This window comes from Scyliorhinus torazame, chromosome 4 (assembly GCF_047496885.1).
Source record: "Scyliorhinus torazame isolate Kashiwa2021f chromosome 4, sScyTor2.1, whole genome shotgun sequence".
NCBI lineage: Eukaryota > Metazoa > Chordata > Chondrichthyes > Carcharhiniformes > Scyliorhinidae > Scyliorhinus > Scyliorhinus torazame.
Genome location: NC_092710.1, coordinates 261808701 through 261835834, shown reverse-complemented (window position 1 = coordinate 261835834; position 27134 = coordinate 261808701). Strand labels below are relative to the sequence as shown.

Sequence of the window (27134 nt, the reverse complement as noted above, 5' to 3'; positions counted from 1 at the left end):
CATTCAAACAATCTGTGCAGCCCAGCTGCAGCCTTCCACCCATGTTGCTCAATAGCCACTAGATAGGGCTGACAAACTAATTTTCTTTGATTTTACTACATATTTCAGTGGTGTGCATGTGCTGTATTTTCTATGTTCTATGATCACCTTTTCTTGATAGTCCCCATAAAACATAAAGAATTCAAGATACAGAATGTTAATATGAATCACTACATCAAAATATGTAATTATTGTGTTGTCAAGGTTGACAGCTAGAAACCTATTAATCCCTGTTCCCATGTTTAAATACTTGCGGTTTTTGAGCACATGATTGAATGGACAAAGAAAAGGAATATAAACTCAAATGGATAATGAAAAGTTGTGTGCTGGGACAGCGTGTATCCATAAATCTGGCTCACTCCGAGGCTCAGGGTTCTCATTCACCTTCATCCACTCACACTGCCATGCATCTCACAGCAGGTAAGGGTGAGTGAGTGAGCACCCTAGGTGTGGGAGTAGGTTTAACTCACACAATCTCTTTTTTTATAAATTTAGAGTACCCAATTCATTTTTCCAATTAAGGGGCAGTATAGCTTGGCCAATTCACCTACCTTGCACATCTTTTGGGTTGTGGGGGCGAAGCCCATGCAAACACGGGGAGAATGTGCAAACTCCACACGGACAGTGACCCAGAGCCGGGTTCAAACCTGGGACCTCGGCACCGTGAGGCTGCAGTACTACCACTACGCCACCGTGCTGCCCGAACTCTCACAATCTCACCCTATTACGGCCTAATACTCATCTTTATTTATTACTCATCACTTTTTCTGCTCAGTAAGTTGTTTCTTTTCACAACCCTTTCTTAAAATCATGTAAGGCCATGTCAAAATTTATTTTTCTGACATTTGGTCATTGGCCCCTTGAGTGAGAAAATGTTTTAAATATCCCCCCCCCCCCCCCCCCCCCGACACCACACATGACAAAAATGCTGGATAGGCCTGCTAAGGAGTGCAGCAGAACCAAGTCCATGGTACCAGAAGTGGTTCAGCTGTACAAGGGGGTAGGAAGAAGATTGCAAATGCATTCACCAAAGAAGATTTTATAGTTAGGGGAAGGGAAATATGTTTCTCCAGTTGAAGATGTCACTCCAGGATGGTATGTTGCTTGATTGGTATCAGGTTCAAGGATGCACCGCACTCGGAGGGGTGAAGGTGAACACAAGAGGTTGTGGTCCATATTGGTATCTACGGCATGAGTTGAGGTACCAAATGAATACTTTACATCTGTCTTTATCAAGGGAGGTACTATTAAAGTCTAATGAAACAGGAGGTAGTTGAGTTACTGGATAGGCTAAAAGTTGAAAAAAAGTATTAAAGTAAGTAAATTATGATGAGCCTTTGCAAAACACAGGTTTGGCTCAACTGAATTCTGGCCAGCACACTTTAAAGAAATAAGGTACAGGATTTCACGGTTCAGGGATGTCAGACTTCAGTTACATGGATAGATTGGAGAAGTTGGGGTTGTTCTTAAAAGGAAATTTGATAGAAGAATTCAAAATCATGATGGGATCCGGACAGATTAGATTGGGAGCAACTGTTCTCATTGGTGAAAGGGTCGAGAACTAGAGGGCATTGATTTAAGGTGAGTGACAGAAGAACCTGAAGCAAAATGAGGAAAACCTTTTTACGCAGCGAGGGCTTAGGATCTGGAAAGCATTGTCTGAGGATGGTGGAGGCAAATTCCATTGTGACTTTCAGGAAGACCATAAGACCATAAGATATAGGAGCAGAATTAGGCCACTCGGCCCATCGAAGCTGTTCCGCTATTCAATCATGGCTGATAATCTTTTCATGCCCATTCTCCTGCCGTCTCCCCATAACCCCTGATCCCCTTATCCAGCAAGAACCTATCTATCTCGGTCTTAAAGACACTCAGTGAATTGGCCTCCACAGCTTTCTGTGGCAGAGTTCCACAGATTCACCACCCTCTGGCTGAAGAAACTCCTCCTCATCTCAGTTTTAAAGGATCATCCCTTTAGACTGAGATGGTGTCCTCTGGTTCTAGTTTTTCCTACAAGTGGAAACATCCTCTCCACATTCACTCTTGCCAGGCCACGCATTATCCTGTAAGTTTCAATAAGATCCCCCCTCATCCTTCTAAACTCCAACAAGTACAGACCCAGAGTCCTCAATTGTTCCTCATATGACAAACTCTTCATTCCAGGGATCATTCTTGTGAACCTCCTCTGGACCCTTTCCAAGGCCAGCACATCCTTCCTTAGATACGGGGCCCAGAACTGCTCACAATACTCCAAATGGAGTCTGACCAGAGCCTTATACTGCCTCAGAAGTACATCCCTGCTCTTGTATTCTAGCCCTCCCGACATGAATTGGAAAAGCATCTCAAGAGAAAAAATTCAGAGACCTAGAAGATGGATGAATAGTCTGTTTCTGGGCTGTAACCATTCCATGATTCTGTGAGATTAAATAATGAGATTACTCAGTGGCAAATTTGGAAACTAATAGAATTATAGTTCATACCTTCTCTAGCTTGACTGATGGAGGTCTGCTAATACGATGTCCTACAGGACTGAATCCACCTAACAAAGGAAAGATTGAAAACAGTCATGCGTTTTGGTGAGAAGAATAAACTTCTGTGCTTCATCATTCTTTTCCCTGTTAATTAAACAGACTTTCAATATAGTCAAAAATCAATCAATCCTTTTAGTAGAACACTTGGACCGTACTCTTGAATCCAGAGATGTTGCATTTTGGGTCAGAGCAGCAAGAAATTAAATGCACCAGATGGTAAGCTGTTTTTCCATAACCTAGTTCAGTGTTGCAGCAATACCTGAAGTGGTTTTTGAAATAACAATGCTAATCAGAATTTTAGCACACAAAGCATTTTTCTCACCACACATTTGAGAACACAAGTGTTTTTACCAGAACTTGAAGAAAATGTAAAATGCACAAATTAGAGACAAACTTCTCGTCAATGGAAGAGTCAATCAGATAATCTGAATTTTTGATCAGCCTAATTTTTAACTCTCAAAGCTCTTGCTTATTTTATGATGGGATGTTGGGCAAAATCCAATCAGATTAGATAAAATCTATAATGATGAAAGAGCTTATTTTTTAAAACAAAATTATAAACAGAAAGCCTCAATGCAACCAGTTCATAGCCTAGTTTCTGCACAATAACTGAGTAACATAGGCAGCATTTATCGTCAGTGCTCCTGACATCATGGAATGGAAGAACACAGAATTGCACCTGCAATTTCCACTCATCCAGTTACTGCCTGTAGGCATCTCAGCTGTTTTGAAGAAGGGCAGGGAGGCACAGGTGGAGGTCGGGTAAGAGGTAAAGAGCAGCAGAGACAGAATGGTCAGAGGTGGGGGGAGATGATGTTGGGAAGTCAATTGGAGTCAACTCTGTCATTTTTACCACTCTTCGTAGTAAGCTTAAAAACACACTGGCAGAGTTGCCAGAACAATTTGCCTGGTTGCCCATCTACTGCATATCGTATAGAAAACAAATAACATAAAATAACATAAAAGAGCAAAGAAAAAGAATGCCATTCCCAAGGGGGGAATCCATAGATACATACAAATTAAAGGATTAGGCCATTTGGCCTGCTCAGTTATTTGATAAGACCTTGGATGATCAGGTTGTGGCCGTTCCTGTCTGCACCCTATAAAACGTACCCTTTGACCTCCTTGTCAATCAAGAATCTAACAGCCTTAAAAATATTAAATGCAGCTGCCAGCACTGAAGGAGACTCTATCTCCACTTGGAGAGACAAGGCTTGATCAGGGATAGGTGAGCATGACTTTGTCAGCAGAAGGTCATGCCCAACAAGGTGTGTAAATGAGGATAGTGCAGTTGATGTAGTTTATATGGATTTCAGCAAAGCCTTTGACAAGGTTCCACATAGGACACTTCTAAAGAAGCCAAATGCACATGGGATACAGGGTAATTTGATAAGGTAGATTCAAAATTGGCTTAGGTGAAGGAGACAGAGGGTGATGACAGACAGCTGCTTTAATGACTGGATGCCAGTGCCCAGTGACGTACCACAGAGATCTGTGCTAGGTCCCCTATTATTTGCTATTTATATCAAACACATAGATGACTATGCGGGGGGTTGGATCAGTAAGTTTGCGGATGACATAAAGATTGGCCAGGTGGTTAACAGTGAGGCTGAGTGTCTTGGGTTGCAGGAAGATGTAGATGGGATGGTCAAATGGCTAGATAAGTGGCAGATGGGCTCTGACCCTGAAAATGAGAGGTGATACACTTTGGAAGGAGTATTTTGAGAAGGAAGTATTCAATGAACTGTATAATACCAGGAAGTTTTGAGGAACAAAGAGACCTTGGCGTGTGTATCCACAGATCTCTGAAGGCAGAAGGGCAGGTTAGTAAGGTGGTGAAAAAGACATATGGGACACTGCCTTTATCAATCGAAGCATAGGTTACAAAAGCAGGGAGGTCATGATGGAGTTGTATAGACCTTGTGGGGTCACAGCTGGAGTATTGTGTGGAATTCTGGTCGTCACATTATAGGAAAGATGTGATTGCACTGGAGGGGTGCAGAGGAGATTCACCAGGATGTTGCCTGGGATGAACATTTAAAGAGAGGTTGGATAGGCTTCGGTTGTTTTCGTTGGAGCAGAGAAAACTAAGGGGCCACATGATGGAGGTGTACAAGATTATGAGGGGCATGGACAGGATGGATATGGAGCAGTTGTTCCCCCGAGATGAAGGGTCAGTCACGAGGCAACACAAGTTTAAGGTGAGGGGCCGTGGGTTTAAGGTGGATTGGAGGAAAAATGTTGTTACCCAGAGGGTGGTGACGATCTGGAATGCACTGCCTGGGAGGGTGGTGGAGGTTATCTCACATCCTTTAAAAAGTACCTGGAGGAGCATTTGGCATGTCATGACATTCAAGGCTATGGACAAGGGCTGGTAAATGGAATTAGCTAGGTATGTCAGATGGTTTTCAAGTGTCGGTGCAGACTCGATGGGTCAAAGGATCTCTTCTGCATTGTGTGATTCTGCACTGTTCTCTGGAAGGGAATTCCACAGACTCCAATCAAAACACAGCTTTAAATCATGCTTTAATAATACAGGGAAAAGATAGCCATCCAAATGTAAATAGTGACAATACAAACAATACTTAACATTAGATTTGCTTTGAAGTACAAATAGTCATTACTTGAACCACTGCCAGAAATATAATTAAAATACAAGCTATAAATGTTTTGGTTGTAGCGAGGAAACACCGTGCTTGCTTCAGCTGATACCATTCTCAATAGCTAGCTTGAAAACCTTTTAAGAAAACTGCCTTGGGGAAAGCTGTCATAATGAATCCTTATTGGGATTGAAAATTTTCAGCTGCATATCCGATACATAGGTCGATGAATGAATCAGCATTGAGGACTATAAAATGGGCTGATTTGCACAGAATGCATTCCCAGATGGCTGGAGATCACTCACCGAATCTCATCCAGCAGGTTTTTCTTCAAACAGAGAAAGGCAACATGGCACATTTTCCCAAAGTGTTTTATTTTTGCACACAGAACAATGAAGACCTCCTCTCAAGAGACACATCAATGCATGTATTAACTGGTCGTCCTATGCAGAATACATTACAGGTTGAACGTTTGTTGATTTTCCCCCTTCTCCTTATAGCTTCAACTTTTCCCAACGAGAGGATACAATTGCCTGTAAATCAACTGATTAGCTGATCAAAACCAACTCAATGTCACTAAATATAAACAATGGGTGCGATTTTCCCATAAGGGAACCAAGTCCCACAGCAAACGCGTTTAGCGAGGCCGCACATAGCCTGGTTTGTACAATGGGGAGCTCCGCTTGCTGAAAGTAGCGAGAGATCGGAATGCCATTTTTAAATGGCATCCCGATCTCCAAGGCTGCCAAAATGATCCCTGAACTTCTTACCAGCCCAAACATACTATGGGAGGGTTCCAGGCCTCCTCTGCACCACCCCCCCCCCCCCACCCACCCAACATCCTTGGCAGTGTCAAGGCACCCTGGCATTGCTCCTGCTAGCCGCAAGTGCCACCAGGGCACATTGGCTGTGCCAGACTGGCACTAAGATGCCCATGTGGCACTACCAGGGTGCCCAGGTGGCACTAGCATTGCCAGGGCACCACCAATCTGGGGCTGCCAATCGCCTGGGAGACTCCCATGAGTGCTGTTCTGTCTGGTCCCCATTTGCGGGAGACCAATGCTGAACGGTGCCTGCCCAAGGTCTCTGACGCAAAGGCGATGAATCCCAAAGCCTCAGGTACCTTGGGAATCTGCACATTAGTCAGACTAGCTGTCTTGCTTTAATATGCAGGTTTCCAAAAAGTGAATTTACATTGCAACATCTCGCGAGATCGCATTTGGATGTCGCGAGGCGGTGTGAGCCGGGTAGATCCTGGGAGCGGGGTCTCCCAGCTTTTATCATCCATGATGCGCCGTGGTGTAGCCACCTGGGTTGGCCACTTCCCGACTTAAAATGGAGATCCGCAAAGACTACAGGGAATTCAGCCAACACAGGCAAAAACTAGCAAGTGCAAAAATCCTGTGTATTAGAACATGCAAAAGCCCAGACAGCACTGAAACTCACAGCCATCTGCATACTAATGAGCGATTCCCAGACCAATCGAAACATTTAAGGTGAATAAGGCCAAGCCAGACTCCTTGGCGCCAGCAGGAGCCAAGACAAAGGAAGACCAACGGACACCTAGGGACCGCCCAGCGATCAGGGAACAACTCCAGTATTGGAGAAATCGATCCAAGTGATCGGAACGTAGTCCAATCACTTGGAACCAGGTACGGGTCCGCCCAAAGGGGCGGGAAGCCCCTGGGGACTAGAAAATAGAGTCCCCAAGTTCAAATCGTCCTTCTTGGCAGGGTCACTCAGCAGATCGAACCAACCCTTGACAGTGAACTGCCTAAGTTGCTGCACCAACCAAGTAAGTCTCCAGCCAACGCACGCTACGAGATAGGCTCTCCTAGCTACTAGTCCGTACCAGCTTTGAAGCCTGCAGATTCAGAACCCGAACGAAAGGCCATTTGTTCCCCTGACCTGATGGGCCAGTCCAAAGCTAAGTAGAGGACTAGAGTATAAAGATAGTCTAGAAAGTAGAGTTTTATGCATGAGTAGTGATTGACTGTTTATAATAAATGTGTTTTGATTTGAATCTTACTAATTGGTGTGTCGAGTTATTGATCAGTACTTGAACTTGAACCTTGTGGCAGTATCATAAAGATACCTGGCGACTCTAGAGCAAAGGTTATAGAAACAGAGCAAATTAAACAAAGATACAACGGGCAACATTTAAGAGCCAACCAAAAGTTAGCAACATTTACTGGTGACATCCTGACGGGACCCGATTTAGAAGTGGCCTAACCACTCCGGGAGAACCCAAAATTTGAATTGAGAATCCAATTGGGAACAGAAAAACCACAAGTGTTCAAGCAGTTCTGATCAATCCTCATAATTCAGAAGCGTGTTAATGCATGCGTAACTAACAGGGCTATAAGGTAAAACTGATAGATTTTTGTTGCGAAAAACTGTCGGGAGTTTGTATTCCGGAAAATAGTGAACGCCATACCCGTGATTACAGCACCGTCTTAGTACCCCTAGTTCCAAATTTCAAAAGCGCATTCAGATAGAGAAAATGGCAATGAAGGCCTTATGAACCCCCAGGAATTTGATGTCGCAGCGACCAGCAGTAGTGTAGGACAGTGTCCCGCTTGGGAAGAAGAGATCAGAAAATATCTCAAAGGGAAAGGATGGCCCCTTTGGGGCTAATTCTGTGACAATGAGAAAACAGGACCCGGGAGTATAGGACATACTTGGTGGGGGAACCTGTCAGAGATCCATAAGAAAAGCTTGGGAAAAGCTCGCAAGCCGATGGCAATCGTGTCCTGTCTGGCACAATTGCGAGGCACAGAGGAGGTCGTTCGGACACTCCGCAAAGAGATAGGAGACATCGAATGAGCAAGGTCGAGGTTAGTGAGATCGAGAGGGAGACTATAGAATTAAGAAGGAAGTTGGCAGCAAAGGACGGAGAGGTGGATGATGCCAAGTGGGCACACTAGTCTTGTCTAGCGCATCTGAGCAGCTTCCAAACCCAGTACGATAAGGCCTATCAGGACACACAACGTGCAGTCCTGGTAAGAGAAGAGACAGAGAAACAGGTAGAGGCATTGCAAAGGCAGTGCAGCGATTTAAAAGCAGCGTTAAGAGCACTCCATGCTGCCACCACGGAGCACAGACAAAGCTCATTAGATAATGCGAAAGGAAGCAGATTGCGGAACTGCAGTCTTTGCTTTCAGTACAAATTGGATCCCAATTAGATGAGGAAGGCGGCCCTGATTGGCAAGAATTAAATGAAACCGCGCATAGGTATGTTCAGGGAACATGTGCGCAAGGAAAGCCCCAAAAGAGAAAAGTACCCCAACCCCCACAGAGCAGATAGATCAGGCATCCATGAATCCAGTCACTACCCACAGCACAGTCACATCGGAAGGAGACGCAGAATTTCTTTACACCACCCCCTTAACCGTGACCCAATTACGGGACGCGTGCAAAAAGATCACACCGTTCCTGCCCACCTCAGACCCCCACCACTTCTTTGCTGGAGTGAAGCAGCAGGCGACCATGTACGGCCTGGATGAGCGTGAGCAAGTGAAGCTCACAGTTTTGAGTTTAGACCCTTCAGTTGTAGCAGCCCTTCCCGACCCACAGAATGTAGGAGGAGGCACCCTTGCAGAGATGCACACGGCGATCCTAGATGCGATTGGCTATAACAGAGGTGACCAGTAGAAGGCCTGAATAAGTGCAGGCAGAAAAAGACAGAACACCCCACAGCGTTTGCTAGACGCCTGTGGATTCATTTTACAGCTGTTTTTGGAAACTTAGACCGCGCCCATTTGTCCCAAGACGATATGGCCAAATGGACCCGCACCCTTATCTCCCATGCCACAGAGGCAGGACAAAAATCCTGTACCAATTATGACCCCTCAGATGAGGCCCACAATGAAAAATGGGTTTTGAAGAGATTGTCCCGCGCTTGGGAGCAATCAATTGCAGGCAAAACCGCATTTATAGCACCCGATGAAGAGCAGGTAGAAATGAACCCAGTTAAAGCACACCAGAACCCCGGATTGGTAAATGAGGGCAGGAACAGACAACCCCAGCCCAAAGCTCAAGAATGTTACAATTGCAGACAATGAGGACATTACGCACGAGAATGTCAAGCCCCCCTGAAACAGCAACCGAATCAGCCCACCAATGCCCCCCGAACCAGCAAAGACACCAACAGCCCCGACCCCCCACCCAGGGAACCATACCCAAGGAAACAATGCACCAGAGAGCCTGCTCCACCTTATGTGCGCCAGGGGTCATGTTACAACTGTCGGCAGTCAGGACACTTCGCCCGAGATTGCAGGAGACCCCCACCAGCTAGACTAGCCCCCAGATATGAAAGAGAACACCACCCACAGCAGCTACAAGGTCCCAGTTGCCCCATGCAAACTGTGAGCGCTTACCCACCAGTTCTCATGGCAGGGACACCTCAGCAAGGCCACTTCATTTCTGTTTCACTCCTCCTTCCTCTCTTCTTCGGCCACACTACATTGCCTCCATATGCTAGTTACACCCCAGTCCAAATGTGATTTACGATGTCCTTTCTGATGGAACCTGCACCATGTTTGTTGAATGTTTGTTCGTTAGTGTTATCGTTAAGTGTTGTGTGTAAACTCGGAAAGTTTTTCACGGCCCCACATCACCACTCCTTTAACGCCCCCCGGCTGTTAATGGAACAAGTTTGTCCCAGACAGTAGTTCAGAGGAATTAGGCATTGATCACCGTCCTACTCGGGGATTCCATCCAAATCTTACCCGCCGCGGCCCATACGCACACTATTTTGGCTCGATTACTTTCAAAATTCTTTTGTTTGGTTTTGGCAACCTATGGTTGCTTCCCTCTGCTATTTACATCCTCAAACACTGGGGTGGTAAATCACACAGGCTGCGAGACGGCTCGCAGCACCGCAGTATTTTCTTAGATGTCTAGTCCAAATTTTCGGTTTAAACAAAAAGAGGGAGTCACACATGGTGACCAATTATAAAGGGAAATTGGCACTAAAAGACAGACATGCTAATGCATGAGATATTAACCAAGATAGTAACAGAAACTATGCTTGATCCACAGAATTCCAGAAGCTCCAGGAAGAGAGAAGAAACGGAAAGGAAAGAAGACAACAATGAAGACGTCATACGTGTTTTTTGTCGTTATTATAATTTGTATCCGGTTCCGCGCGAATGCGAACTCCCTGACCCCTACCACACAGGCCGTGAATGATTCCCACCCCTACCATACACTGCACCCTGAAATAGTTAACCCCGAGACAGTCACCGACTCACCATCATGGTGTGATACATTCATAACCTGGTATTCATTATCATATGTAATTGAATCCCTTCTAGTATTGGCGATACTCTGCAGCATCGTGCAGACTATCCGCATGAGGAAATGGCGAAGGAGAGCCTACCGCGCTCGCACCCCGGTATACAGGATAAGATCCCCTATTTTCGGTTATCACCAGGACCCCGAACCCCTTGGTCTACAATAAAGAACATTTGTGTTGCATCTTTTGTAAATAAAGAAATGTGTTTCGTTTACAACGGAAATATTGTACACCTCTGTGCTTGACTGCCAAGCCAGAGGAAAAATGTGAATGCTGCTATTATTTTTTGTATTGTTAGGAAGTTAGTATGATTGAATGTTTGAGTGAGTGTAGTTTATGAGAGATAGTTAGAGGTACCGTTTTTGTTGTTGTTATAATGTATGTCCCTGTTGTGACATAGCGCCACTTAGAATTGTTAGTTAAAAAATTTTCATGCATAGTTATGGTCAGTGTAGAGGCCATGGAAGAGTGCTCGCTGGGTCAGGAAGAGAAGACAACGCAGTTATGTGATCCTTCACACTTCGTGTTAGGGATCACAAGGAGGGAGTGTAGCCACTGGGTTGGCCACTTCCCGACTTAAAATGGATGTCTGCAAAGACTACAGGGAAATTCAACACAGGCAAAAACTAGCAAGTGCAAAAATCCTGTGTATTAGAACTTGCAAAAGCCCAGACAGCACTGAAACTCACAGCCATCTGCATACTAATGAGCGATCCCGGGAACAATCGAAACATTTAAGGTGAATAAGGCCAAGCCATACTCTTCGGTGCCAGAAGGAGCCAAGACAAAGGAAGACTCGATGGGCCGAATGGCCTCCTTCTGCACTGTAAATTCTATGATAAGGCCAACGGACACCTAGGGACTGCCCAGCGATCAGGGAACAACTCCAGTATTGAAGAAATCGAGCCAAGTGATCGGAATGAAAATGAAATGAAAATCGCTTATTGTCACAAGTAGGCTTCAATGAAGTTACTGTGAAAAGCCCCTAGTCGCCACATTCCGGCGCCTGTTCGGGAAGGCTGGTACGGGAGTTGAACCGTGTTGCTGGCCTGCCTTGGCCGTCTTTAAAAGCCAGCGATTTAGCCCAGTGTGCTAAACCAGCCCGTAGTCCAGAACGTAGTCCAATCACTTGGAACCAAGTACGGGGTCCGCCCAAAGGGGCCGGAAGCCCCTGGGGACTAGAAAATAGAGTCCCCAAGTTCAAATTGTCCTTCTTGGCAGGATCACTCAGCAGATCGAACCAACCCTTGACAATGAACTGCCTAAGTTGCTGCACCAACCAAGTAAGTTTCCAGCCAACGCACGCTACGAGATAGGCGCTCCTAGCTACTAGTCTGTACCAGCTTTGAAGCCTGCAGATTCAGAACCCGAACGAAAGGCCATTTGTTCCTCTGACCTGGTAGGCCAGTCCAAAGCTACGTATATGCCTACAGTATAGAGATAGTCTAGTAAGTAGAGTTTTATGCACGAGTAGTGATTGACTGTGTATAATAAATGTGTTTTTATTTGAAACTTACTAACTGGTGTATTTAGTTATTGATCAGTACTTGAACTTGAACCTTGTGGCGGCATCATAAAGATACCTGGCGACTCTAGAGCAAAGGTTATAGAAACAGAGCAAATTAAGCAAAGATACAACGGGCAACATTTAAGAGCCAACCAAAAGTTAGCAACAGTGGAGAGCTGCTTTTCCGGCGCAGCGTAGCCATTGGATCGTGCCCAATGTAAATCTTCTGATGTAAATTAGGTAATTACTATCCTCGTTTAAAAATAACCTACAAAGGAACAACAAAACTACTACTATTTTTCCTGTCATGTGGTGCTGATTCACCATGTGCAGAGCCAAATGTCAAAACTGGAGGTCGGTGAAGAGTGGAAGATAAAAATCCTAACGGCAAAAAGAAATATTTTATATGCACACTAAACAAGAATTGGCTTAGATAGTGGCCCACAAAGTAATGGCACAATATATGGTTGAGATGAAGTTTTGAAACCTTTTGTGGTTCATGATGTAATCAGGCTTCTTGAACTGCCCTACAACTCTAACACATTTCAAGTCTACTATTCAACTTGCTACAACCGAAATACACTTGGAAGTATTAAAGCAAGATAATGTTAAAAAAAGTGGAAAATGAAAATAAATTATTCTGAAAATAAACCTTCGCCACTAATGTTATCTATCTGACAAGCTTTCTATAGTAATATTGTGGAAAATTGGTCTAAATACTGTGGCTACAAGAGTAGATAAGAGACTGAGAATTCTGTGGCGAGTCACTCACCTCCTGACTCCCCAAAGGTATTCACCTTCTATAAAGCGCAAGTCAGGATTGTGATGGAATACTCTCCAGTTGCCTGGGTGAGTGCAGCACCAAAACGTAAGGAGCTCGACCACCATCCAAGACAAAGCAGCCAGCTTGATTGGCACCACATCCAGTACTTTAAGCATTCAGTCCCCTCCACCACCATTGTGAAGTTGCATCTACAAGATGCACTGCAACAACTTGCCAAGGTTTCTTTTAAAGCATCTTCCAAACTCATGATTTTTACTGCATAGAAGAAGGGCAGTAGGCACATAGGAGCGGATTTTCTTAAAATTGGGAAGACTGCGGACGTTTAAAAATGACAAGCAGGACCCAGGCGTAGAAGGTGGTTCCCCATTTCTAACAGATCAAATTTGAAGGGGCAGGGCATAATTCACATAAGTGAGAAACCTGAACTCAGCAGGGCCACTTGATAGTGATTTCAAACAGACCACATTTTGGCTGTTGCAAGGGCTTTAACCCACATTGTGGGACTGATTGAATTTCTTGAAGGATGGATAAGGTCTGCTTAAATGTCACAGTCTGAAGTTTTTAAATGTCCTGCTCATTAAACTTAAACAAATACAGGCCACAGTTGTCACCGAGAATGAAAAAAACTCTACAGGACTATTTTGATTCAACGGCCATCTGGTACAGATTAGAAAAAGCATTACCATCTGGTCATGAAATTACAATAGAGCTCCTTGTTGACATTTCCCCAAAGGCTGTTATGTAATTATGAATGTTTGGCCGTGTTTCAAAAGGTACAGTTCTCTCAACATGGGGTTCTGAATCTAGTTTGATTGACAATTTAAAGAGACTATTGAAGATTAGCAGTCTTGGATGTGTGTTCTGAATAGAACTATGCTCGAGATTTGAGGTTTAGAAGCTTTGAATGGCTTTATTGAAAGTGGAAACATTTCCCAACCAAGTGTGTAGGAGTAAGATCTGCATTAGATTGTTACAAGTTTATTTTGTTCACCTCCACATGGTTCCTGAAGTCTGCCTATGGTGGATACTGGCTAATGACTATGAAGGTGGCATAGGCAGATATGAGGCAGAGTGGTGGATGAGCAGCATGAGAGGGTGTGGAGGGCAGGTGGGGGGGATACAAATTGGCATGGAGACGGCATGAGGAGTTTGAGGGGCTGAGTGCTGGAGGATTTAGCAGCTTCTAAAACAACTGGGATAAAGTTCAAGAGAACCGAAACAGGCCTTCTAATAGCCTGCCTTGGTACTTACCCTGGCTGCCCAGGATTTACTCCTGGGATATCCCACCCTGCCGTTCCAGAGAGAACTTGGGATCTACCTCTTATAAGAGACTACCCACCTCAGTAGTGAAATCCGGTCCATGGGATCATGACCACCTATAAGTTCCCCTCCAAGATACATACCTTCTTGGCTTGGAAATATATTGTGGTTCTTCCATCATTGCAGGAATTGGCTACCTAACACCAGTGTGGGTATACCTCACTCACATGAACTGCAACATTTAAGAAGGCGACTCACCACGAATGTCTCAAGGGCAATGAGACGTGGGAAATCAATGGCACTCTTGCCAGCGACACCATCACAGGAATGAATTTTAAAAAGTGCAGCAAATCTTTCAATAGCATCAAAATGTGTTTATATGCTTCTCGATGAATTTTAAAAGTTTATTCCAATATTTTCTCAATAAGCATAACACACCTTACCCATGTTTCCCTGCATTCTTCCACAATAAATATTTCCAGTTATTGAACAGTTTATTATAAAACTTTGCATTTTACTATAAAGAAAGAAATGCACTTTCTACAAACTACTTAGTACAAAATATTTGCCATTAACATTATAATTAATGTTGGACAACGGTTTACATGCCATTGATAGGTTTGATATTTCTTGCGCTTTTGAACTATATTAAGTTTTTACTACACTATAGGCAAGTTATTTTCTGTTTCCAATATGTATAAATTTCATTTATTTTTGCCCTTTCACTCATTTTACCTGCTGTTTCTCATTTGCATTGGCAAGCTTGTTTTTGTGTCAGTTAATGTTAACATGTTTGAAACGACATGTTGCATAACACCTTAGTTTGTCTTGTAAAAACATTTTTGTTCATTGTAGCAAAATGATGAACATCATCTTTTGCATCAACGAGAACGCCGAATACGGATTTCAGTTCTACCTCATAAGAATTTGTTGGTCAGATGCCAAGTAGTTTCCCAATTGGTGGAAATGAAAAACTGGAATCAGAAAAAGCACAGGCCAGGTATTGAAATAATTAAATAACATAAGAAATAATAAATACGGACTTCCGGTGACGGCGGGCGGGAGGCAGCGTGTTGGAGGGCTCCCGTTCGAGAACGGCATTGTTGGGGGTTAACGCCCGGTCCTAGGGCCAGCGAAGGCAGTAAAAGTCGGGAGACAGCACAGTGGAGGGGAATGTCGAAGACCAGCAAAAAAACGGCCGTGAAAAAAGCAGCTGAAAGTCCGTCGGGGAGTGGAAAGGTCACCGCAGGATCAGTAAAGAAAATGGAGGCTGGAGCACCAGGGGAGGCCGCATTGCTTACGGCTGAAGAAATAACTAAGGTGATGGCTGCGGAATTCGAAAGGCAGTTTACAAAATACATGGAGACAATGAGGAAGGAGATGAGGGAGGTTTTGCGTGCGCTGGTGGAGGAGGCGATTTCCCCGGTGAGGGCGGCGGTGTTGTGCGCAGTGGCGGAGGTGCGAGAGCAAGGGGAGGCGCTGAAGGAAGTGGAGGAGACGTTATTGCAGCACGGTGATCAACTTACCTCGATGGGGAAGGAGATGCGGAAGGTGATGGACATTAACAAGGATCTGCGAGGAAAAATGGAAGACCCGGGAAACAGATCCAGGCGACAGAATTTGAGGATTGTGGGGCTGCCCGAAGGAGTTGAAGGACCAAAACCGACTGAGTATTTTGCCGTGATGCTGGCAAAACTATAGGGGGAGGGGGAGGATCCCTCCCGGTATGAACTGGATCGGCTCATCGGTCGTGGAGGCCTGTACCAAAGGCGAGTGAGCCGCCAAGGTCAGTGACTCTGTGCTTCCGTAGGTACAGTGTGAAGGAGAAGGTCCTGAGCTGGGCCAAACAGAAGCGGGTGGTGCAGTGGGCTGGAGCACGTGTATACCAGGACTTTACGGTGGAGCTGGCGAGGAGGCGGGCTGCCTTCAACCGGGTGAAGAGGTACATTAGCAAGGTGCAGTGCGGCATTGTATATCCAGTGAAGCTGAGGGTGACCTATAAGCTCAGGGACTTTTATTTTGGAACGGCGGAAGCAGTGGAGGAGTTTGCGAAGGCAGAAGGACTGTGGCAGAACTGACAAATTGAGAAATGGCCACGTGCCGATGTAACCTCATGACTGTATTTTCTTCTTTTTTGTTTCACTGCGTGCGAGTGTATGGGCTAAAGGAGCCAATGTTGTGTATATTTGGACAAGGGAAGTGATGGGACTTTCACTCGAAATGAGGGCTCTTTGGGGTGTAGGTGGATATGCGGGGTGTGTGTGCTAAAAGGGGATTTCTGGGCTTTCCTAGGGCCGGGCAAGGGGGAAAGGTACCCGAGTGGGGGCCTCCACGCAGGCCGGTTTAAGCCGGCCAGTGAACGGGAGTGAGGTGGGGGGAGGGGCTGTGGCCATCGGAGCCAGGCAGAACAGGGTCCGAGTGGTCCAGCCGGGGTGGAAAGTTGTGGAGAAGGAACCGAGGTTGGGAGGAGGAGTTTTACAAGAGGCAGTGGACGGGAGGAGCTGGAGACTAGAGGGGGGAATGTGTACAACTCTTGGGTATCATGTACGGTACTCTTTCAGAGGTTGGATGGCGTTGAGTGTAGGGGGGAGGGGGAGTGGACTCTATCGGTCAATGGTGACCATGGGCGGTCCCGGACTCCTTTTTCTTTTTCTCTTTTGTTTTTTGTTTCCACCGTGGGAGGGTTTGGTTTATTGGATGCATATATTGATTTTGTATTTGTTACCATTTACTGTTTGTGGGTGGGGTGTAAATTTTGAAGGAAAATGTGAAAATGTCGAATAAAAAAATATTTTAAAAAATAATAATAAACACAATTCCCTTTTCTTATACTTAAGAAGCATGGGCGAAATTCTGCCAAAACGGCGCTATGTCCGCCGACTGGCGCCCAAAACGGCGCCAATCAGACGGGCATCGCGCCGCACCAAAGGTGCGGAATGCTCCGTATCTTTGGGGGCCGAGCCCCAACATCTCTTCCGCCTCCTCCTGCACTGTAAATTCTATGATTCTATGACCAAGAAAGGATAGAGAAATAACTTTGAAACAAGGACATCTCAGATCTTTAAATTTAAGAACTTAAGACAGAGGGAACTGAGTAACAGAGTGGGTAAGAACACTTGTTCTATTATGCCTGACAGCAAGATTCAGAATTAGGTTTTGTTAACAGGTGAATGATTTTTCCTCTCAATTATTCTGTGGTTCTGTGAAAGGGTTCAAAATGAGGTTTTAGAATCTTGACTTGGGTTACGAGTTGATATGGATCCAGAGTTCAAAACTGTTTGTAATTTGATCTGAAAGGTGCAGTTCCATTCAGATAGCCAAAAGAATAATTTGTGGAAGAACATGTAGAAAAATAGAATATTTCTTGCGGTCTTCCAAAGTAATTACAGATATTTCAAATACCAGCCTTTATCCTTATAATCCAATCTCTAATACTTCATTCACATTGCTAGCAAGCCTATGTTGTATTTTCTCTCTATATCTGTGTCAATTTTCTTCTTGCGCATTGGTTAAGCTCAACAGTGTAATTAATATATATTAATTATCGGAGTTTCATAGAATCATGAGTGTACAGAACGAGGCCATTCAGCCCATCGAGTCTGCACCGGCCCTTGGAAAGAGCACCCCACTCAAGCCCACTCCTCCACCACCCCATCCCCTTAACCCAGTAACCCCAATTAACCCTTTTGGACACTAAAGGCAATTTAGCAAGGCCAATCCACCTAACCCGTACATCTTTGGAATGTGGGAGGAAACCGGATCACCCGGAGGAAACTCATGCACACACGGGGAGAAAGTGCAGACTCCGCACAGACTGTGACCCAAGCCGCGAATCGAACCTGGGACCCTGGAGCTGTGAAGCAACTGTGCTAACCACTGTGCTACCGTGCTGGCCATTTAATGGTTTAAGTGATTTAATGCATATGCAGAAGCCATAAAGCTCCCCAGTCTTGCCAGTAAGAAAGCATGTTTAAGAAGGGTAGCAAGTATAATCCAGGGAACTACAGGCCAGTGAGCCTTACGTCAGTGGTAGGGAAATTACTGGAGAGAATTCTGCGAGACAGGATCTACTCCCAATTGGCAGCAAGTGGACGTATTAGTGAGAGGCAGCATGGTTTTGTGAAGGGGAGGTCGTGTCTCACTAACTTGATAGAGTTTTTCAAGGAGGTCACAAAGATGATTGATGCACGTAGGGCAGTGGATGTTGTCTATATGGACTTCAGTAAGGCCGTTGACAAGGTCCCTCATGACAGACTAGTACAAAAGGTGATGTCACACGGGATCAGAGGTGAGCTTGCAAGATGGATACAGAACTGGCTAGGACATAGGAGGCAGAGAGTAGCAATGGAAGGGTGCTTTTCTGATTGGAGGGCTGTGACTAGTGGTGTTCCGCAGGGTTCAGTGCTGGGACCTTTGCTGTTCGTAGTATATATAAATGATTTGGAGGAAAATGTAATTGATCTGATGAGTAAGTTTGTGGACGGCACAAAGGTTGGTGGAATTGAGGATAGCGATGAAGTCTGTCAGAGGTTACAGCAGGATTTAGATCGTTTGGAGACTTGGGCGGAGAGATGGCAGATGGAGTTTCATCCGGACAAATGTGAGGTAATGCATTTTGGAAGGCCTAATACAGGTAGGGAATAGACAGTGAATGGTAGAACAATCAAATCAAATCAATCAAAGAGTATTGACAGTCAGAGAGATCTAGGTGTACAGGTCACTGAAAGGGGCAACACAGGTGGGGAAGGTAGCCAAGAAGGCATATGGCATGCTTGCCTTCATTGGCCTGTGCATTGAGTATAAAAATTAGCAAGTCATGTTGCAGCTGTATAGAACCTTAGTTAGGCCACACTTGGAGTATAGTGTTCAATTCTGGTCGCCACACTACCAGAAGGATGTAGAGGCTTAGAGAGGGTGCAGAAGAGATTTACCAGAATGTTGCCTGGTATGGAGGGCATTAGCTATGAGGAGAGGTTGAATAAAGTTGTTTTGTTCTCACTGGAACGAAGGAGGTTGAGGGGTGACCTGATAGAGGTCTACAATATTGTCAGGGGCATAGACAGAGTGGATAGTCAGAGACTTTTTCCCAGGGTAGAGGGGTCAATTACTAGGGGCCATAGGTTTAAGGTGCGAGGGGCAATGTTTAGAGGAGATGTACAAGGCAAGTTTTCCCACCCACAGTGGGAAGTGGGTGCCTGGAAGTCGCTGCAGGAGGAGGTGATGGAAGCAGGGACGATAGTGACGTTTAAGGGGCATCTTGACAAATACATGAATAGGATGGAAATAGAGGGATACGGATCCTGGAAGTGTAGAAGATTTTAGTTTAGACGGGCAGCATGGTCGGTGCAGGCTTGGAAGGTCGAAGGGCCTGTTCCTGTGCTGTACTTTTCTTTTTTCGTTGTACATACTGTTTGAGTTAACTATCGCGAATACATTCTATGACCTCCTCGTCAAAGCTGCCCTCACTGAACTGGTTTGACCCAATCGACATGTAGATTAAAATCCCCCATGATAATTTCTGCACCATTTTTAGATGCATCAGTTATTTCTTTGTTTATTACCTGTCCCACCGTGATGTATTATTTGGTGGCCTATAGACTACACCTATCAGTGACCTTTTCTCTTTACTACTTCTAATTTCCACCCAAATGGATTCAACCTTTTTCACCATAGAACCTATATCATCTCTCACTACCGCCCTTATGTCATCCATAAATATCAGTGCTACATTTACGTCTGTCCTTCCGAATAGTCTGATACCCCTGGATATTTAACTTCAAGTTGTGACCAACCTTCAACCATGTCCAGTCGGTTTCGGCGGGAGAACAGCTGGTGAGTCAGTTTCAGCGGGAGCATTGCGGAAGGAGGTTGCTGGGAGGTAAGTCAACCTTTAAAAGCACTTGTCTTTGCAGGGGCAGGCCAGTCGATTTCGGCGGGAGTGGAGCTGGCTGGTTAGTCAATTTCAGCAGGAGCTGAGAATTTTTCTTTTTTTTTTAAATTAGTTTTTTAGGCGGGAACAGGAAGTCGACCCGCGGACGTCTGGGAAGACCCTCACCAATAAATTCTGGTGGAGAGGAAACCCGAGACACTACACGTGTAGTGTCTCCCACCCGCCCTCCTCCTCTAACCTAATAATAAAACCCATTGGTCTGAGGTAAGTACCATATTTTATTATATTATTATTATTTTTTATAAAAATTTAATTTAGTTGTTAGCCAGATCTTGGTAGAAAGTTAGAGGAATGGCAGGGAAGGGAGTGCAATGTTCCTCCTGCAGGATGTTTGAGGTGAGGGATGCAGTTAGTGTCCCTGCTGATTTTACCTGCAGGAAGTGCTGCCATCTCCAGCTCCTCCAAGACCGAGTTAGGGAACTGGAGCTGGAGTTGGAAGAACTTCGGATCATTCGGGAGGCAGAAGGGGTCATAGATAGCAGCTTCAGGGAATTAGTTACACCAAAGATTGGAGATAGGTGGGTAACTGTAAGAGGGACTGGGAAAAAGCAGTCAGTGCAGGGATCCCCTGCGGTCGTTCCCCTGAGAAACAAGTATACCGCTTTGGATACTTGTGGGGGGGACGACTTACCAGGGGTAAGCCATGGGGTACGGGCCTCTGGCACGGAGTCTGTCCCTGTTGCTCAGAAGGGAAGGGGGGAGAGGAGCAGAGCATTAGTAATTGGGGACTCTCTAGTCAGGGGCACAGATAGGAGATTTTGTGGGAGCGTGAGAGACTCACGTTTGGTATGTTGCCTCCCAGGTGTAAGGGTACGTGATGTCTCGGATCGTGTTTTCCAGGTCCTTAGGGGGGAGGGGGAGCAGCCCCAAGTCGTGGTCCACATTGGCACCAACGACATAGGTAGGAAAGGGGACAAGGATGTCAGGCAGGCTTTCAGGGAGCTAGGATGGAAGCTCAGAACTAGAACAAACAGAGTTGTTATCTCTGGGTTGTTGCCCGTGCCACGTGATAGTAAGATGAGGAATAGGGAGAGAGAGCATTTAAACACGTGGCTACAGGGATGGTGCAGGCGGGAGGGATTCAGATTTTTGGATAACTGGGGCTCTTTCTGGGGAAGGTGGGACCTCTACAGACAGGATGGTCTACATCTGAACCTGAGGGGCACAAATATCCTGGGGGGGGAGATTTGTTAGTGCTCTTTGGGGGGGTTTAAACTAATGCAGCAGGGGCATGGGAACCTGGATTGTAGTTTTAGGGTAAGGGAGAATGAGAGTATAGAGGTCAGGAGCACAGATTTGACGTCGCAGGAGGGGGCCAGTGTTCAGGTAGGTGGTTTGAAGTGTGTCTACTTCAATGCCAGGAGTATACGAAACAAGGTAGGGGAACTGGCAGCGTGGGTTGGTACCTGGGACTTCGATGTTGTGGCCATTTCGGAGACATGGATAGAGCAGGGACAGGAATGGATGTTGCAGGTTCCGGGGTTTAGGTGTTTTAGTAAGCTCAGAGAAGGAGGCAAAAGAGGGGGAGGTGTGGCGCTGCTAGTCAAGAGCAGTATTACGGTGGCAGAGAGGATGCTAGATGGGGACTCTTCTTCCGAGGTAGTATGGGCTGAAGTTAGAAACAGGAAAGGAGAGGTCACCCTGTTGGGAGTTTTTTATAGGCCTCCTAATAGTTCTAGGGATGTAGAGGAAAGGATGGCGAAGATGATTCTGGATATGAGCGAAAGTAACAGGGTAGTTATTATGGGAGACTTTAACTTTCCAAATATTGGCTGGAAAAGATATAGTTCGAGTACAATAGATGGGTCGTTTTTTGTACAGTGTGTGCAGGAGGGTTTCCTGAAACAATATGTTGACAGGCCAACAAGAGGCGAGGCCACGTTGGATTTGGTTTTGGGTAATGAACCAGGCCAGGTGTCGGATTTGGAGGTAGGAGAGCACTTTGGGGACAGTGACCACAATTCGGTGACGTTTACGTTAATGATGGAAAGGGATAAGTATACACCGCAGGGCAAGAGTTATAGCTGGGGGAAGGGCAATTATGATGCCATTAGACGTGACTTGGGGGGATAAGGTGGAGAAGTAGGCTGCAAGTGTTGGGCACACTGGATAAGTGGGGCTTGTTCAAGGATCAGCTACTGCGTGTTCTTGATAAGTATGTACCGGTCAGACAGGGAGGAAGGCGTCGAGCGAGGGAACCGTGGTTTACCAAGGAAGTGGAATCTCTTGTTAAGAGGAAGAAGGAGGCCTATGTGAAGATGAAGTGTGAAGTTTCGGTTGGGGCGATGGATAGTTACAAGGTAGCGAGGAAGGATCTAAAGAGAGAGCTAAGACGAGCAAGGAGGGGACATGAGAAGTATTTGGCAGGAAGGATCAAGGAAAACCCAAAAGCTTTCTATAGGTATGTCAGGAATAAGTGAATGACTAGGGAAAGAGTAGGACCAGTCAAGGACAGGGATGGGAAATTGTGTGTGGAGTCTGAAGAGATAGGCGAGATACTAAATGAATATTTTTCGTCAGTATTCACTCAGGAAAAAGATAATGTTGTGGAGGAGAATGCTGAGCCCCAGGCTAATAGAATAGATGGCATTGAGGTACGTAGGGAAGAGGTGTTGGCAATTCTGGACAGGCTGAAAATAGATAAGTCCCCGGGACCTGATGGGATTTATCCTAGGATTCTATGGGAGGCCAGGGAAGAGATTGCTGGACCTTTGGCTTTGATTTTTATGTCGTCATTGGCTACAGGAATAGTGCCAGAGGACTGGAGGACAGCAAATGTGGTCCCTTTGTTCAAAAAGGGGAGCAGAGACAACCCCGGCAACTATAGACCGGTGAGCCTCACGTCTGTAGTGGGTAAAGTCTTGGAGGGGATTATAAGAGACAAGATTTATAATCATCTAGATAGGAATAATATGATCAGGGATAGTCAGCATGGCTTTGTGAAGGGTAGGTCATGCCTCACAAACCTTATTGAATTCTTTGAGAAGGTGACTGAACAGGTAGACGAGGGTAGAGCAGTTGATGTGGTGTATATGGATTTCAGCAAAGCGTTTGATAAGGTTCCCCACGGTAGGCTATTGCAAAAAATACGGAGACTGGGGATTGAGGGTGATTTAGAGATGTGGATCAGAAATTGGCTAGCTGAAAGAAGACAGAGGGTGGTGGTTGATGGGAAATGTTCAGAATGGAGTACAGTCACAAGTGGAGTACCACAAGGATCTGTTCTGGGGCCGTTGCTGTTTGTCATTTTTATCAATGACCTGGAGGAAGGCGCAGAAGGGTGGGTGAGTAAATTTGCAGGCGATACTAAAGTCGGTGGTGTTGTCGATAGTGTGGAAGGATGTAGCAGGTTACAGAGGGATATAGATAAGCTGCAGAGCTGGGCTGAGAGGTGGCAAATGGAGTTTAATGTAGAGAAGTGTGAGGTGATTCACTTTGGAAGGAATAACAGGAATGCGGAATATCTGGCTAATGGTAAAGTTCTTGAAAGTGTGGATGAGCAGAGGGATCTAGGTGTCCATGTACATAGATCCCTGAAAGTTGCCACCCAGGTTGATAGGGTTGTGAAGAAGGCCTATGGAGTGTTGGCCTTTATTGGTAGAGGGATTGAGTTCCGGAGTCGGGAGGTCATGTTGTAGCTGTACAGAACTCTGGTACGGCCGCATTTGGAGTATTGCGTACAGTTCTGGTCACCGCATTATAGGAAGGACGTGGAGGCTTTGGAGCGGGTGCAGAGGAGATTTACCAGGATGTTGCCTGGTATGGAGGGAAAATCTTATGAGGAAAGGCTGATGGACTTGAGGTTGTTTTCGTTGGATAGAAGAAGGTTAAGAGGAGACTTAATAGAGGCATACAAATGATCAGGGGGTTGGATAGGGTGGACAGTGAGAGCCTTCTCCCGCGGATGGATATGGCTGGCACGAGGGGACATAACTTTAAACTGAGGGGTAATAGATATAGGACAGAGGTCAGAGGTAGGTTCTTTACGCAAAGAGTAGTGAGGCCGTGGAATGCCCTACCTGCTACAGTAGTGAACTCGCCAACATTGAGGGCATTTAAAAGTTTATTGGATAAACATATGGATGATAATGGCATAGTGTAGGTTAGATGGCTTTTGTTTCGGTGCAACATCGTGGGCCGAAGGGCCTGTACTGCGCTGTATTGTTCTATGTTCTATATGTTCTATGTCTCTGTAATGGCCACTAAATCATACTGATTTGCGATGATTGTGCCATCAACTCGTTTATCTTGTTTCAAATACTACGAGCACAGGAAAAGTGCCTTTATGCTAGTTTTTATATCTTCTTTTTGAATCCTAACACCTCCCACTGAAGGATAAATACGGCAATTTTCAGGAACCTTGGATAACGCGAGATATTGTAGGCCTTGTCAAAAAGAAAAAGGAGGCCTTTGTCAGGGCTAAAAGGCTGGAAACAGACGAAGCCTGTGTGGAATATAAGGAAAGTAGGAAGGAACTTAAGCAAGGAGTCAGGAGAGCTAGAAGGGGTCACGAAAAGTCATTGGCAAATAGAGTTAAGGAAAATCCCAAGGCTTTTTACACGTACATAAAAAGCAAGAGGGTAGCCAGGGAAAGGGTTGGCCCACTGAAGGATAGGCAAGGGAATCTATGTGTGGAGCCAGAGGAAATGGGCGAGGTACTAAATGAATACTTTGTATCAGTATTCACCAAAGAGAAGGAATTGGTAGATGTTGAGTCTGGAGGAGGGTGTGTAGATAGCATGGGTCACATTGAGATCCAAAAAGACGAGGTGTTGGTCGTCTTAAAAAATATTTAGGTAGATAAATCCCCAGGGCCTGATAGGATCTATCCCAGAATACTGAAGGAGGCTGGAGAGGAAATTGCTGAGGCCTTGACAGAAATCTTTGGATCCTCACTGTCTTCAGGTGATGTCCCGGAGGACTGGAGAATAGCCAATGTTGTTCCTCTGTTTAAGAAGGGTAGCAAGGATAATCCAGGGAACTACAGGCCGGTGAGCCTTACTTCAGTGGTAGGGAAATTACTGGAGAGAATTCTTCGAGACAGGATCTACTCCCATTTGGAAGCAAATGGATGTATTAGTGAGAGGCAGCATGGTTTTGTGAAGGGGAGGTAGTGTCTCACTAACTTGATAAGAGTTTTTCCAGGAGGTCACAAAGATGATTGATGCAGGTAGGGCAGTGGATGTTGTCTATATGGGCTTCAGTAAGGCCTTTGACAAGGTCCCTCATGGTAGTCTAGTACAAAAGGTGAAGTCACACGGGATCAGGGGTGAGCTGGCAAGGTGGATACAGAACTGGCTAGGTCATAGAAGGCAGAGAGTAGCAATGGAAAGATGCTTTTCTAATTGGAGGGCTGTGACCAGTGGTGTTCCGCAGGGATCAGTGCTGGGACCTTTGCTCTTTGTAGTATATATAAATGATTTGGAGGAAAATGTAACTGGTCTGATTAGTAAGTTTGCAGACGACACTAAGGTTAGTGGAATTGTGGATAGCGATGAGGACTGACAGAGGATACAGCAGGATTTAGATTGTTTGGAGACTTGGGCAGAGAGATGGCAGCTGGAGTTTAATCTGGACAAATGTGAGGTAATGCATTTGGAAGGTCTAATGCAGGTAGGGAATATACAGTGAATGGTAGAACCCTCAAGAATATTGAAAGTCAGAGAGATCTAGGTGTACAGGTCCACAGGTCACTGAAAGGGGCAACACAGGTGGAGAAGGTAGTCAAGAAGGCATACGGCATGCTTGCCTTCATTGGCGGGGACATTGAGAATAAGAATTGGCAAGTCATGTTGCAGCTGTATAGAACCTTAGTTAGGCCACACTTGGGAGTATAGTGTTCAATTCTGGTCGCCACACTACCAGAAGGATGTGGAGGCTTTAGCGAAGGTGCAGATGAGATTTACCAGAATGTTGCCTGGTATGGAGGGCATTAGCTATGAGGAGCGGTTGAATAAACTCCATTTGTTCTCACTGGAACGACGGAGGTTGAGGGGCGACCTGATAGAGGTCGACAAAATTATGAGAGGCACAGACAGAGTGGATAGTCAGAGGCTTTTCCCCAGGGTAGAGGGGTCAATTACTAGGGGGCATAGGTTTAAGGTGAGAGGGGCAAGGTTTAGAGGAGATGTACGAGGCAAGTTTTTTTACACAGAGGGTAGTGGGTGCCTGGAACTCGCTACCGGAGGAGGTGGTGGAAGCAGGGACGATAGTGACATTTAAGGGGCATCTTGACAAATACATGAATAGGATGGGAATAGAGGGATACGGACCCAGGAAGTGTAGAAGATTGTAGTTTAGTCGGGCAGCATGGTCGGCACGGGCTTGGAGGGCCGAAGGGCCTGCTCCTGTGCTGTACATTTCTTTGTTCTTTGTTCTATTAATAACATATAGAGTTCTTCTTCCCTTTATCTTTTTTCAGAACTTCCCCTATCGTTGAACCCATCTTCCTACCTGCTAACCTGCTGCTTTGCTTGCCATTAACTATTTCACTTCCCCCGCACTTGCTCGTTTGAAGTCCTTGTGACCACCTATTTATCCTTTCCCTTGGAACACTGGTCCCAGATTGGTTCAGGTGGAGACCGCCCCAATGGTACTGCTCCCTCCTGTCCCAATACTGATGCCAATGCCCCATGAAATGAAACCCCTTTTTCCCGCACCACTCCTTTAGCCACATGCTTACTTCCCTAATTTTCTCACCCCAATGCCAATTCGCAGGTGGCTCGGGTAGTAATCCAGAGATTATGACTCTTTTAAAAATATATATATTTTATTCAAATTTTTTCCGGTCAAACAAAACAATACAAAGGTTTACCTTTTTACAACAATAAAACAATATATATATATAACAGTGACCGTTTTAACAAATAAATAAATAATATATAAACTAAATGGCAACTGCCATAACAAAAATAACTCTCCAGAGATAAAATCAAACAATCCATTATACATAGCCTAATACAAATATCTATACAAAAACACCCCTGAGGACCCTGCCATGTCATTTATCCAGGTCTCCACGCCCGGGGGTTTGGCTTCCTTCCACAGAAGCAATATCCTTCGCCGGGCTACTAGGGACGCAAAGGCCAAAACATCAGCCTCTTTCGCCTCCTGCACTCACGGCTCTTCTGCAACCCCAAATATAGCCAACCCCCAGCCTGGCTC

General features: G+C 45.5%; 1 protein-coding gene across 10 annotated transcripts in view; it reads right to left on the bottom strand.

Annotated features, from left to right (window-relative positions):
- The window catches only part of ahi1 (Abelson helper integration site 1), a 537691-nt gene that overhangs the window by 94453 nt on the left and 416104 nt on the right, over positions 1–27134 (bottom strand). For all 10 annotated transcript variants that reach the window (XM_072499698.1, XM_072499696.1, XM_072499702.1 and 7 more), the window contains one exon: positions 2520–2578. In XM_072499698.1, coding sequence (XP_072355799.1) covers positions 2520–2578 — 59 coding nt within the window. The remainder of the gene's footprint in view (positions 1–2519; positions 2579–27134) is intronic.